Source organism: Cebidichthys violaceus, unplaced genomic scaffold (assembly GCF_023349555.1).
Source record: "Cebidichthys violaceus isolate CVI_PGR_0920_01 unplaced genomic scaffold, fCebVio1.0.p SCAF_10, whole genome shotgun sequence".
NCBI classification, from domain to species: domain Eukaryota; kingdom Metazoa; phylum Chordata; class Actinopteri; order Perciformes; family Stichaeidae; genus Cebidichthys; species Cebidichthys violaceus.
Genome location: NW_027176263.1, coordinates 2,005,574 through 2,020,589, shown reverse-complemented (window position 1 = coordinate 2,020,589; position 15,016 = coordinate 2,005,574). Strand labels below are relative to the sequence as shown.

General features: G+C 40.2%; 2 protein-coding genes across 2 annotated transcripts in view; both read left to right on the top strand.

Moving 5' to 3' along the window:
* rgs7a (regulator of G protein signaling 7a) overlaps positions 1–6,228 on the top strand; it is a 53,000-nt gene extending 46,772 nt beyond the window's left edge. The window contains exons 10-18 of the mRNA XM_068720088.1: positions 417–491; positions 646–744; positions 1,035–1,096; positions 1,513–1,623; positions 1,739–1,864; positions 3,634–3,820; positions 4,087–4,176; positions 5,045–5,081; positions 5,404–6,228. Of these exons, the coding sequence (XP_068576189.1) occupies positions 417–491; positions 646–744; positions 1,035–1,096; positions 1,513–1,623; positions 1,739–1,864; positions 3,634–3,820; positions 4,087–4,176; positions 5,045–5,065 (771 nt within the window). The 3' untranslated portion in view covers positions 5,066–5,081; positions 5,404–6,228. The remainder of the gene's footprint in view (positions 1–416; positions 492–645; positions 745–1,034; positions 1,097–1,512; positions 1,624–1,738; positions 1,865–3,633; positions 3,821–4,086; positions 4,177–5,044; positions 5,082–5,403) is intronic.
* Positions 6,229–7,084: 856 nt separating this feature from the next.
* Positions 7,085–14,986, top strand: grem2a (gremlin 2, DAN family BMP antagonist a). The gene is made up of 2 exons (XM_068717102.1): positions 7,085–7,549; positions 13,473–14,986. The coding sequence occupies exon 2, from the start codon at positions 13,474–13,476 to the stop codon at positions 14,050–14,052; it is 579 nt and encodes a 192-aa protein (XP_068573203.1). The 5' UTR covers positions 7,085–7,549; position 13,473; the 3' UTR covers positions 14,053–14,986.
* Positions 14,987–15,016: the final 30 nt, after the last annotated feature.

The following is a 15,016-nucleotide window of genomic DNA, read 5'->3' as shown; positions in this document are numbered from 1 at the left end:
TTCAATTTATGCATCCTTGGAGCAACATAATCAATATTAATTCAAATTTCACAGTGACGCTGTCAAGCTACTTCGTTCTGTTCTTCTGGAAGAGACCTAGATTAGACCACTTGTTCAATCAGCCAGAATTTGCACACTATTTCCCGCTGGTTTGCTTGTTTTGCTAGAATTGGCACATTTCATGTTTAATTAACCAGCATATGACACACTGTCCCCGAGACTTCTGAGAATCACTTCACAGTCCAGCAAAGCATATTGGATTTTATTATCTAAAAACTCATGTCATGGTGGCAAAATTGTACTTTTACCATTTGTGGTGTCATTCTAGAGGGCAAAGCATAAACACCTTAAGTTTTATAATTCAATTTAAGCTGAATTAACAGAATTTTATGATTTTCTCTTCGCTCTTCTCACAGCCTGGATGTGTGAACACAACAGAAGTTGACATAAAGAAGTCGTCCAGAATGAAAAACCCCCACAAAACCAGAAAGGTACAGCACATCTCCCCACTTACACCTTTCTGTTAAGGTCAGGGTTGATAACATTGTAACACATACATGAACAGACAGACTCATGGTTGTCAGTAGCTATAAGGCTACTATTACTGTTAGTTCTATTTAATTTTTTTGTTTTTTGTCATCTCAGTCTGTGTATGGGCTGCAGAATGATATCCGTACCCACAGCCCAACCCACACCCCCGCCCCAGAGGCCAAGCAGCCTACAGAAGAAGAACTGCAGGAACAGGTTAGATCTCTCCTAATAAAAACAGAATCTTTAAACATTTGAAGTCAATGCTAGCACTCAAATTGCAACTCTCGTTTTTTTTTTTATCCGTAACTCTAGTCACATTACACATTTTAATAAAAATGTGACGTGTACATAACTAAGTTCTAAGAGTAAGTAAAACCTGCACACAAAAAGTAAAATAATAAAAAATATTGTGCAGTTCTTCTTTAAATATTCTTGCAAACCAACAATTTATTGTGACTTCATGGAGACTGATGCATGCTAATTATTCCATGTTGTGGTTTCAGATCACCTTTTGGCAATTGCAATTAGACAGGCATCGACTGAAAATGTCCAAAGTGGCTGAGAGGTGAGCGATGGTCTTTGTGTCTTTATTCAGTTTAGCCATCGATCTGTTTATTGAGCCTTTAAACGGCCTAACATGGCGTTGAATTGAGAGCTCTGATGACCTTGGAGAGTGACTGGGCCCAAACGATGCCTTCAGTGGACATCAGTGCTGACGATTCCAGATACTGGATGGCACACAAAGTGTTGATTAGCCATTTCCTTCAGTGAAAAGAAAGGTGCGTTCAGCAAGAATGAGGAATTCACTTCACTTCTTCCTTTAAGTATAGCTTACAACTCATTCATAATCACTCACAGGAAGGTATGATCATGGAGCACAATTTTCTCAGATGTGAGAACTAGATAATATACACCAAATGTCTACCAGTGATACAAATTGCTGTTATTCATATGCTTTCGCTGTTTTTCCTTAAAAAACAGTTTACTGGCTTACACAGAGCAGTACATCGAATACGACCCCTTCCTCACGCCTCCAGATCCTTCAAACCCCTGGATCTCAGATGACGCCACACTCTGGGAGCTTGAAGCCAGGTGGGTTCATGTCTAGATTAACTTTACATAGATTAGTTGATATATTTAGTTTGTTTTGTTGCACAAATGCTTCCTCTGGGAAAGACGTGTTGCATTTTGGTGTGTCCTTTTTCAGTAAGGAGCCAGGCCAGCAGAGGGTAAAGAGGTGGGCTTTTGGCATCGATGAGGTTCTCAAAGATCCAGTGGGAAGAGAGCAGTTCCTCAAGTTCCTGGAGTCTGAGTTCAGCTCAGAGAACCTCAGGTACTCACCAACACAAAATACTCATGAGAACACTGTCTTGCCATGAATCCCCTGGAGACTTGACCTAACCTTAAAGCTTCAATCAATATTTTTGACTTCATAAATATAAATCATAATCACATGCATAATTAGAAAGTGTGACTCACACCCAAATAACAAAGCATGTTGTTTCTCAGCTGATTTAATATATTAATATTTCATATTTAATATACTGCCATGCTTTACTCCACAGTGTGCAAATCAGTATTTTACGTCATCAGATTTTTTATTAGAATTTAATCTATAACAATGATCTTATGTTCAATATGTAATATCTGCAAAGCAACCAGTAACTTTAGCTGTAAAATAAATATAGTAAGAAGTACATTTGTCTCTGAAATGAAATAAATAAAGTATAAAGTAGCACAAAGTAGATATACTCAAGTGATGTGCCTAAATAATATACTTAAGAACGCTGCCTGTCAATATAGCTGGTAAGATAGCTGGATCCAGTCATGTTTTTTGTAATTGGAATTACGGACTGTGCCTTCAACCGTAATTGCCACATGCTGACTCACAACCCTTACAGCTGCCTGAACCTTTGCAAATTGTACCCTCAACCACAAACCAAGTCTTAATCCTAAAATAAACAGGGACCAGATTGGGACCAGATTTTTGTTCCAACATGTGTCTTCACAATGTGACTGTGTGAACAGATATTTGTCGCCACAACGTGATTAAAAACAGCACACACCCACACATTAAATGCACACGTGAAAGACTGTAAAGGATTTAACACACACTTCCCCACACACACAAAGTCACACACACACACACACACACACACACACACACACACATATATGAAATGTTCACATTCACTATATGATACACTCACTCAAACATAGCGCTCATGTCCTCATGTGGTTTGACTGGAATAGCTGAACATTGGTTTTCTGTGGTTCTCTACTGAGCGACATGATCAATAATATTCACTTGAATGGGTTTTTACTGTCTGTACACATAATAGTGGGAAGCTAACAACCATCATTGTTATTACTGGGGTCATTGCTTCTTTCATGTATAAGAGGTAATACGGTGAAATTGTTAAATCAAAGCAGGGAGAGCTGGTGGGTGCAGCGTTTAAAAAGAGAAAGAGAACGCACCACAGTAGCTGTGTCTAGAATAACACAGGTGGGAAGGAATATTATGCTAATTGGTTTATTCATGGTAACAGGAATACTGCAGAGTATCAAAGATGCATGCAAACAGCTTAATATGAATAGAACAACCACTAGGCAGCATAGCTCCCCTGCTCCCTCTGATGGTACATGTCTGTATTGTTTCTGCCCAAAGCTTATAATGTGGTCAGTTTAATTGAATTGTAATTTAATATCTCAGTCTGTTGAGCATCATTTTAACTCTCCTATAATTGAACGGATGTATCACTAACCTGAAACATGCTGCTATTAATGGACATATTAACCCTGTAAAACCCTAACTTTTTTAAATTGAACTTGCTGCATGGTGCTGTTACTGTCCACCATTAGATCCCTCTCTGCTGAGGTGTCCCAAAGTTGCTTCTAATCCTCACCATGCATTTTTTTCTCCTCTGTGTTGACAATATGAAATTGATTAGAAATAAAATAGAAAGGGATGCTCTTACAATATATTATTTAATTATTATATAAAATGTGTGGAAAAAAAAGCTGATTTACATGGTTTACTATTACTTGTGCCACTTTCAATTTGTGGTCAGAGCTACTGCATTGTTTACCTTTGGGCTGTAGGTTCTGGCTGGCGGTCCAGGAACTAAAGAAGCGTCCCATCAGAGAAGTTCCAACCCGGGTTCAGGAGATCTGGCAGGAGTTTCTGGCCCCCGGAGCGCCCAGTGCCATCAACGTGGACTCCAAGAGCTACGGCAAAACCACCCAGAACGTCAAAGATCCTGGACGCTACGCCTTTGAGGATGCACAGGTTCAAATGATACAAACACGTTAAATCACATCCACAGCTAATTTCTGTTCATGTTCTGTACATAAGCAGGGAAAAGTTCAACTAACTGGAATGTTGTTGTATTTTGCAACTGATACAACGGCAACAGTTTATGTTGCAATTTATGAATAACAACTCTGTTTTGGTGTTCAATGACATATTTCATTTTATCCAATTCAATTCAGCACAATGTGCTCCTGCACCTGTGCTTTTGTAAATTATATTCACATTATGTGTTTCTACAACAGGAACACATCTACAAGTTGATGAAGAGTGATTCCTACAGCCGATTCATCCGCTCCAGTGCCTACCAGGAGTTATTACAGGCCAAGAAGAAGGTGAAAAATAACATGCTTCAAAACATTGGATGAAAATCTTAGTTTGAAAATAGCAATAAGATGTAGAGAAATACATGCAGGTATATACTGACTCTTTAGTGATGCTGAAACCTGTCTTCCTAGCAACCACTGTCCTGCCTTTCCAATGTCTGTTGAATAACAATTTAATCTCATTCCCAGTATCCATTCACACATGTAAATATAGTTGCTGTTGCACTAACCTTTAGTGACATATCCTGCTACAGGGGCGGGGTTCATTTAATTCTACTCAGTAACACAGATATTTTTGACCACTAAGAGGCAGAAAATCATAAAGGGTTTAGAACATCATGAGCAGGATCAAGTAAATGTTCTCTTACAAATAATGTACTGTGTCTGATGTGGATCTAAATTTTCTCAATACAGTGATGTATTTGGTAGAGGTGCAAACCAGGTCAAACATAAAATGGCACCTGCCTGCCAGCAATACCAATGAGGAGCAGATAGTGAATACAACATATTAGAGTGTGCTGCAGGTGTGGATGGTGGAGTCACTGATCAGAACTCCTATTGGGTTTAGAAACCATTATGAATACCAGAGACAGAGAGGCTGTCATAACATGATGAATAATTCTGAATTGCACACTTGTATTTATGCTGCTCTGTCTCATGCCTCCTACACTTCCACTGCCTGCCATTCTGACAAAGAAGATTTAGCTATGACAGCTAGGTTTTTTTTTTATACAATTTGAATGCATTGGAGATGACTATTTTTAATAGCTTTATAATGATGGAGTACGTTATTTTCTACATAATTTATACATGAAACCCTGAATCCTCTGCACGGTAAATTTACTTCACCTAACATGTTGTTTTTTTGTCCCCACAGAAAAGTAAGAACTTGTTCTGAAGTATTTTGCTTCCAGGTAATGTCCAATACAAACACACACTGTACACATTGCCAGCTGTTGTATTGTCAGTGATACTGCCAATTACTGTATGTTGTGATTGACACATTTTTTTAGCATCTTTACTGTTTTTAGATATGTAGAACTATATGTAATGTTACATTTACATTCAGCTCAAATCTTAAATTTGCACAGTGCATGCAATGCAAATGCATGGCTGCTCATATTGTTATTCAACCAGAAGATACATGTATTTATTCTCTCTGACTCTCATTTACATATTGACCTCATTCTCTTTTCCACCTGTCTGTTCTGCCTTCCTTCTCTTCTCCCATCACAGGGGAAACCACGAGCATCCAAGAGGCTGACCAGTCATGTGCCATCATGCTAAAATCAATGCCATCTCTCTCTCTGGGACATTGAGAGGGGGACCATCTCATCTCTTCGTCATCATTGTCTGTCCATCCGCTCTTGGCTCAGCCGGGCGATGAGCCGGACTGTCTGTTCGTCTGTTCGTCTGTTGTCCACCGGATGTTGCATGTCCATGGAGAGGATTTTCCTTCTTCACTCTCCTCTTACAGTACCTGATATATTTCCAGTATTCTTAGAAAAGAGGCACTGCTGGACTTGTGAGGACACTGACAGACTGGCGGGATGACAAATGCCATTGAAGGAAATCAAATTCAGTGTTCCAGTTCTCTCCATTGTAACTGCTGGATCGGAGGCCCCTCTCTCACTTCCAGCTGAAACAAATGATGTCAGAGAGAAAAAAAAGAAGAGAAAAAAAACACGTGGAAAAAAAATAATAAAATGACAGCTTAAACTGATAAATCTAACCAATGTCATCGCTTTACATGATCTGGGGTCACAGATACTTTGTCACGCTATGGGAAGTGTTGTGCAGAATGAATATACAATATATATACATATATATATTATGATTATTATTATTATGATTATTTATGGTGCATTTATTTTGCTTTGCATTATTTTATTGCATTACAATAATTAGCACATATGGTTTTCATTGCACTTGTAAAGTCACATTCACAATTACAAAAATACTGTCTCCTGTCTTATGTAGAACATAATTCTTTGTTATTCTCTCCTGCATTTATTTTTATACCATATTTAAAGACACTTTTACTTATTTGTATTATTAAAGTTGGCCCTCTATCTGTTACAATGTCCTTGGTTTGGATTTTTTGGAAACTTTTTGATCAAACAAAGTGCAACTTTAGAATTCATTCGTTCATTCTGCAGGGTTAGAAGTGCTTGAATAATGCACTATTCGTTTCGGCCACTAGAGGGTGTTAAATTATTTCCTACTGCAGGGATCTGCCTCCTCAGCAACCAGCTCCTCAACACAGATCAGCAAAATGCACCACAGTACTCTGCAGACAAATGAAGTTTTGTCATGCAAGAAGTGTCATCATCCTCTGGTCTGCTGAAGGGGTAATTGTTCAGACTGTACCCATCTGAGGTTTTGCAGGGTCTGTTGATACTTCAGCTCTTTGATGGCTGAAGTGACAGCCAGTTTTTTTCAGTCACTGTGCCCAGTGGTCAGTTTAGCAAGAGCCACAAAACAGACAAACATTATTGTCTCAGTCGCAATGAGGAATGTGAATTGTGGCATTTTCCAAAGCATTCTGTTAGTGTGTCTGGGTACATACGTACAATGATTTATGGATTGGGGATTATGGGTTGTAATGTGATGTGGTCACGGTGCCAATGAGCGAGGATAATTTAGGGGTATTGAAGGACATCATTGTTTCTTCACAATTCTGTCCTTTATTGTCCATGGTGGCAAAATGTCATCCCTCTCCTAAAAATGTGAATGTAAATGTCAAACACAGGGATACAACTTACAATGGAAAAAAAGAAGACAAAGGAAAAGCTGTCATTTTGAAAGTTTGATATATCATGGATGGATGGATTTAAAAAAAAGATATAAAAGACAAATATCAATAGGCAGAGAGAGACAAACACAGGGAAAGACATACTTAAATAAAAGAAAGCTTGGTTTGATTCACACAATGACCAATAGGATAAACCCTCCCAGTTTTGAGGAGGGAAGGGGGTGGTGGGGATTCAAACTAAGGCAGGCTTTACAGTGAGTCAAACACTCTCAAAGACAGACTACAGACAGTCTCCACGGCACTAAGATATGGGCTTTCTGTGACGGAGATCTGGAGCTTCTCTCTAAAACCGAAAAACAAAAAGCCTAAAAAAAGAAAGTTAGACTGAAAAAGTTAGAAAGAGACACCGCTTGTCCGGGCGGGATGGAACACTGATCGAGTCCACGATTTAAAAACTTTGGTTGGTGGAGAAAAAAAGAGGAGCAAGGACAAGCCTCAGGATACTACAGATTATGTTGCCATGGAAACCGAAACCTGGAAGCGGACGCAAGGACCACTGAAGGTGGACATCCTTCCTTGACTGCATCCTCGACACGTTACTGTCCCGCTGCGACCCTGTGGTGAGAGGTACATAAACCATACTTTATGCTTTGCTGCTATAACACCTATTTAACTCTCTAACACTTTATTTAACAGTCAAAGAGCTCATTCAACAGTGTTGCAAGAAATTTCTGAGGGTGTTTTAAAAACTACCATAACAAAGAATTTGCACTAATTACAAATGAATGCCATGTCATTCCATAAAGTGAACGTTTAAATTACCCCCACTTGCTGAATCTACAGGAAATTAAAAATACAATGATAAATGCTTTGATAATGGACATTCTTTGTAGCGTATGTGCAGAAACAGTGACTATACAAGTAATATTATCATCTACCACTTGGATTTACTGAGAAAAGTGTAGATAAGTGAGTGCTGGTTCAGCATATCACTCATATGACTCAGTGAGTCTCTGAATGACTAAGCGCTGAAACATGTAATCCGACCAGCAGTAGTTGTACAGCTATTTAGCATTTCTGCCAGCAGTGAGGGTTTGATTCCCACTGGGGCCACCCATTGTAATAAAATATACGCCTTCGAGGTACTGTAAGGTGTTCTGGATAAAAGTGTCTACTAAATTACTATAATTAGTGGCTGGAGCTTCCAGGGATTTAGTGTTGTGAGTGAGATAATTAGTGAGTGATGACAGTGTGTTGTACTTTGCATCGCAGCGAGATTAAGAGTCAGTTTAGCTTTTCCAGTGAATATGAAAAAGAGAGAATTAAGAGATAATGGTGTTAATGTACACAGTGAACTTGTGTTCTGTGTAAATAATTATTTTTCATTCTGTTCATGTGAACAAGTGTGTATTCTCATTTGTGTTCACTTTTGTATGTATCATTTGTGTATTTGTGTGTACTTATGTATATCCAGGTTGGTGTGTGAACACATGTGTACATGTGTTTCTACCGTATGCGTGCGGTGAATGGTAGGAGTTTGCCTTCTGATCCTTCTTACAGCTCTGGTGACTGCACCACCTTGTACAGTCCGCTCTGATGTCAAAGAGGATTTAGCACACAGACACATTACACTTTCTTTAGCAACAGAAAACACTTCATTGTAAGCCTCTAAATATAGTAAAACTGGTATTTGATGGAAGCCTTAACCACATTCTTAACACGTGAAATTTACACTTGAACAGGTACTAAGAAAACACTGAGGAAAGCAGATTACAATTGCAAGGAATGCTGCATTTTGGCCAGTTGTGGGATTTTTTTTCCACCTTGTGCGGGAGCAAAAATGGCTTAAAAGAAGTAGTATTAAAACCCTTAACAGGCAGTGGCCTGCTGGTGCACCAGTCATTGCAATCTCATGCTGAGCAACCAAACATTGTTCAAACCCACAGAACAAGAAATTATTTTTGATAGAATGGTGAAGCTATAAAAAAGTAATTGGCACAGATATTTCTTTCGTAAACACAGCATCAAAAAGATCTGGAACAAGCTGGTACAGAATATAAATGTGATTCTGGCAGACAGCGAGAAATAAGGCCATATTAGCAACCTTAAAGGTGCTATGTACGGGACTCTTAGCATTAATATAGCAGCAAAGATAAGCTAAGATAAGAGTAGAGTGGAGTAATGGCTACCTGAGCTGAGAATGAAGTCTCTCTACCTCTCTGTGTGTGGTGTAATCAGAGCTTCTGTATTGTTTATATACCCGGTCCGGCCGTTATGCTCTATTGGTTGGCTAATGGCCGTCGCCCTGCAGTAGTATAAGCCGTTGAGGGTGGTTTTGGCCATCGCCATCTTGGCAATGATGAAACAACCTAACTCCCAGCTAATCCAAAAGTGGGCAAAGAGTTAACAGCTAGCAACCTAAGATGGCACCCACCTAAGCGGCCTAAAAGGTCAAGGCATGGTCGCGGAAACATAGGGCCCACCCCCAGGTTAACACTGTTAGCTCAGTCAGCACTGTTGCCGTTGTTTGCAGTGTTAATGCTGTTTGCACTGTTAGCAACATTAGCTGCTAGCTGCCAGGTCAGTCGTCGCCACATTGAGAGCCGTGAGGAGACACTAGATATGCTCTGAATTTCTAATTGAGCACCTTTAAAGCTACTTAAGGGAAAACAAAAGGGTAAAGCAGGGATTGTTAAGGGGTTAAACAAACTTTAAGTGCAAATGGAAGGTGGTGTTAATCACTGCAGCTAAGTGGTGTCACCCTGATCTGAAATGTGAAACCATGTACTATCATAGCATCTCTAATTGCCTCTCATCCTCCACTAAAGCACTTAATGTTGCAGAGGCGAAGGAGTTGCCTTACATTCTTGCCAGTACTTAGCTTGGAAAGCATTATATATGGGCTGCTAGTCATTATCAAGATGGATTGTGGTGACAAATGGCTGCCCAAACGGCCTAAAGCAGCCTCCTGGCAATATTGGCATTAGACACATTTACAGAGAAAAAACCCCCAAAAGAACCCCCCCCCTCCCCCTCAACTGTTAATGAGCCAACAGCCGAGCGTAGTTTGGGAAAATAGAATCCGCAAATGCAGATAATGACATGGTTCCTCTTTGTAATTGGCTCCAAGTGAAAACATTTCATTTACCTCTCTTTCCCTCTTTATATCCTGTGTGTGTGTTTGGGTCTGTGTGTGTGTGTGTGTGCACATGTGTGTGGTCACGTAGACGGTGTGTGTGTGTGTGTGTGAGAGTGTGTGCGTGTGTTCAGCTACCCTTATGTGATTGAGGTTTGAGCTGCACGGTGAATTAAATGCAGTTCTACTGTAATTAACTGCACTTACCAGTCTGTGTATGAGACTTTCTGACGCACCAATAATTGAGGCATCAGGTTTTGTTTGTTTTAACCTGCCTTTGAAGACATGCTGGGAAGATGTTTCACATGGTTTAGTGGAAGTACATCTGTGTGCACAAATTTGAAAGTCTTGAATGGATTATTGTTTCTTTTTTTCAATTGTTTAAGAACTGAAAAATTTGAAATTTTAGAGTATGTTTCATCTAGGCTGGAGATTTTCTTGACTAATTTAGTTTTTTGTCTGTTTTTGACTTTAAAAAAAACAAAAAAAAAAAGACCCATTGTTATCCAGTCAGAGAACATTACCATGGTATTATAATTCCATTCTGAAAAACAAAACATAACAAGTTCCCACTGATGATAATAGTTGTTTTTCAAAAAGCAGTCTCTCCGGTATTTGTTTCTGGTATTTGTAATTTCATTAGAGGTCTGAATTTTGGAACCAAAGTCTGCCACAGTTCAGTGAAGCATATCCCCCAAGTATTTGTGGTTCTGCTAAAATATAAAGCTGTGTTTGTGGACAATATTAGTGTTCAGCAGACAGAAAGGTCCGGTTCAGTTCTGCCTCAGCATTAACTCACATAACCACAGTCTCCTTCCGTCTCCGGGACTCTGTGGTGATCAGTGTTGTGCATCAAGGAAAGACAGACAGATAAATGGACAGAGAGAGACAGATAGCAAGGGAAAGAAATGAATAGACAAACAGCTTGTGGAGCGATAAACAGTTGTACGAGGAGGGCATATACTATGCATGAAGCCCAAGTGAGGTTGGATTTGTTTCCCAGTAGGTCATCTGTCCTAAACCCTACCATCTCTTCAGCCCCTTCCATCTCCCAACCCAAACCACTAACCACCTCAGGGGCTCCCCCGAACCCCATGAATCCCTGCCCCAAAACCGCAATTTGTCTCGCAGCAGAGATTGATTAGTATAGCTTAGCAGGGCTGACACTATCATACTTAGGCAGAGTTTGGGAGTGGAGAGGGAGCGCTGCTGCTGGCTGTATAGGCCATCCGTCACGCCTTATGTACACAGTCGGTCAGGTGATCCTTCAAAAGTCCCCGGGGCATCGCAGACTTTAGCTCACCAGAGTCAAAGGGTGCCTCTTTAAACGATGGACAGCAGGAGAACAGGGAAACAGAGAACAAGAGGCTGCACGCAAAATCTAAGCCTGTTCCCCTGACCAGGGATTCATGCATTTAAATACAAAGTCAGCAGGAATGAGAAGGAGCAGCTAACAAATGAGGCTGTGTTTTACATGGAGGGTAGATCACTGGAAGATGAAGTGGGGTCATGACTCCATAATGCAGTCGTTGGTGAAGGACCCAGTGGGAGTCTTTGGTTTAGTTGTTCTAACCTGAGGATGGGCGTGCGTGGGCGTGTGTGCTAGCTTGTGTGAGCATGTAAAAACGTGGGCCTACAGAAGAAACAAAGCTCTGAGCTGCAGTTTCCGTCTGGATTTAGATATTTAAGCTTTAAGTTTGGCAAAAAAACAACAACACATATATAGCTAGAGACCTGGCTCCATCATGACATCAAGTTGCATTTGGCCAGAGGCCCACAGGACTCTGATGGGACGAGAGGAGGCGGACTCTGTGTTTATGTCAATGATGCTCGGTGCTCAAAGACAAGGACAATGTTTCCCCAATGTCGAATGTTTAATGTTAATGCATTCCTCCAGATGCAAGTTAAAAAATGCACGACAGGAATGCACTACTGTTTTTGTTTTGTTTGTCATGTTTTTCTTGTGTAGCAAATGGGTTACACCCTGTGTTGCATTATGACAATAAATTATCCTTGAATCCTTTCCACACAGGTTTGATTTCTTACAGTAATAAAGAAAACAAACAACAAAAACAAGAGATCAGATTTGCACAAGAAAGCGTTACAAAGTCAGGTGTCTATGTAACTCCAAGATATATATATATATATATATATATATATATATATATATATATATATATATATATCTCTATATATATATATATATATCTCTATATATAGAGAGATATATATATCTATATATCTATATATCTCCTAATAGCCTATAGAAAATGTCTGGTTAGAATTCAAACAGCTGCTCTCTAGCTTACGTTAGGTGCTGCCGGGATAGTGATATACTGACTTGAGTGCTCATGCAGCTCGGACAAAGCTGCCATGACCTCAGGGTCAAGGACAGAAAAAAGGAGGCAAAAAACTAAGTGGATTATGATAAAGTGATTTGTACCATGTCAGAGTGAGTTGCAGGTCCAGGAAAGGAGGAAAGGGAACATACAAATTTGTACAGCAAAGAAGAGTCTGTGAATGGGAACAGCCAATGACCTTGAGGCCGTTTTGGTTCTCTGTCAGGATTTCTGACTTGATGTCATGCAATGCTTGTCAAGAGCAACATCTGCTGAAAAGATGCTTGAGTGATGATCAAAAATGTGCTGGCGCAAATTCTGACAGCATGCACACGGGCAGATACTCCATCCTGAATGGCAGAGAAATCATTTATCAAAATCATGCCATCTTTCTTTTTACATTATGGTGATTATGGACAGTCTGGGTCATTCTCAGTTCAGTTTGCTACATAGTACATCACCAAAGAATAGAAGAATGGACTCCCAAAGGGTATCCGTAAGAGTTCCCCAACTCTTCCCTAATAACATGCAGATGGGCCTTCCTAATGCCTGTTTACATATCTGCGGCATAGTTCATGACTAAAGTAAGCAAAGCCCTAATTATTTTACCCGGCGACGGGACCAATAAAATCAACTTCCCCTTCTCATAATGGGTGTTTAAGTGTATCCTTTGATGGCCGGGCTTTGTTTATTTTTAGAAGAGTTGCGTAGCCGAGAGGAAAGCAAATAGAAGTAATGACACTGAGATGCTGACAAATGGGGGACCTGGTGATGGATTAATTTCCTCAATGATGCCTTGAAGGCTGGACTGCAAAGGCGATTTAACACGAATACAGATTCACAATTGCAAACATGATTGGCAATTGCAAACATGATTGGCAACACTGATATCATGTTTGCAATTTATCAAAAAGTTTGTCATGTATTATTACATAGTGCCTGAATTAGAGTAACACCAGCTTTAGTGTCAAGCATTTTTAAATTCTGTTCAACAGATGTTTTATTCTTCAGAATTTTTTGTTTTTAATCCGTTTAGAAATGTCATGCATAGTAATGCGACTCTCTCCTTTTCCAGAATGCTGTGGAGAATAACTATCCCAGTCATACTGGCTGGGGTGCTCTGCATCACCGCAGAGACCAAAAAGCACCGGCCCCAGGGATCCATCCCATCCCCATACAAGACCAAAGGGAACCTGTCCTCAGAACGTCACCACCGGCTATTGCATCAGAAACCAGAGGTGCTATCCTCCAGCCGGGAGGCCTTGGTGGTGACAGAACGCCGCTACCTTCGCAGAGACTGGTGCAAGACCCAACCCCTCCGTCAGACAATCAGCGAGGACGGCTGCCGCAGCCGCACTGTGGTCAACCGTTTTTGCTACGGCCAGTGCAACTCCTTCTACATTCCCCGCCATATGGGCCCCAACTCGGGTGAAGGCCAGAATCGAGGCCAAACCTCAGGTTCTGGAAGGAAAAGCCACAACAAGGCCCAGGAGCCGTTCCAGTCCTGCTCCTTCTGCAGGCCACACCGCATCACACAGCTCACAGTGCAGCTAGACTGCCCAGAGCTGCAGCCCCCTTTCAGACACCGTAAGGTGCAGAGGGTCAAACAGTGTCGCTGCATGTCTGTAGATGTGAGCGGCCATGGGAAACTGTGAAGGACTGAGAAGGCCTTTTAAAATTGAAATGACACATGATCTGTCAAAGGCAGGAATTCACAAACTTCACCCAAACAAGTGCTGGCTGAAAGTTGAACTATTCTGTCCTACAATAAAATTACATGAAACAAAGAACTGATATTACAACAAAAAAAAAAGGCTCACCGATGATTTAATCAGAGACTAGCAGCCATGTTGGCAAGCTGATGCTGTTGAAAGAGACTGATTCAAGTGGCTGCACAAGAGACACTGATGATGTAGCCAATTTTAAACACTAAGCAAGTTTTCTCTCCCTGCTATTTCAAGTTCATATCTACCTGACTATTTCTACATTTGTCATTCGATTCCTTTGTGATAAAGGAAAGAAAGTGCCTTGGAGTTTTTAAAACTACAAAAAAAAGGATACTGCTGATAATTCAGCGTCTTAAAGAAACCGTAGAAATAGTGTGACTCCTATTAATGTAATATGACATGTTTTTATGCAGGTGGATCTACAGTAATTACACAGTTTGCTACAATGTTTTAATCTGTGTAGGAGATGTTGGTGTCTTACAAGTATTGTATCTGTTATCTTGTATATTTCCCTTGACATCTATTATGTCCCAAGTGATATACAAGCTGATGTTAAGGAAAAGATTTCAAAAAACATGAAGCAACACAACGACCAGTGGCATCCACCTGCTCGGACACAAGCCTGGCTGTATGCTGTACATTTGCCACAAATATACTAGCCAGTAGGAAAAACATACTGCAGCATGTGTAATGGAGGTGCAATGCAATATATACAGTATATAAATATATTTTATGTATGTGTGCAAGTATACATATATATATGTGAAAAGTATATTAAATATATTTCATACAAAACAGTGGTGTTTCCAGTGCATGTAGTTCTGTACCACTTAGTATCACGGATGGACAAACGATAAACAGAAAACAGTCAGCAATAGCAGATTTTTTAAAA

What these genes read in the sequence shown, in the direction of transcription:
- grem2a (XM_068717102.1), top strand. Translation starts at nt 13,474, where the DNA reads ATGCTGTGGAGAATAACTATCCCAGTCATACTGGCTGGGGTGCTCTGC.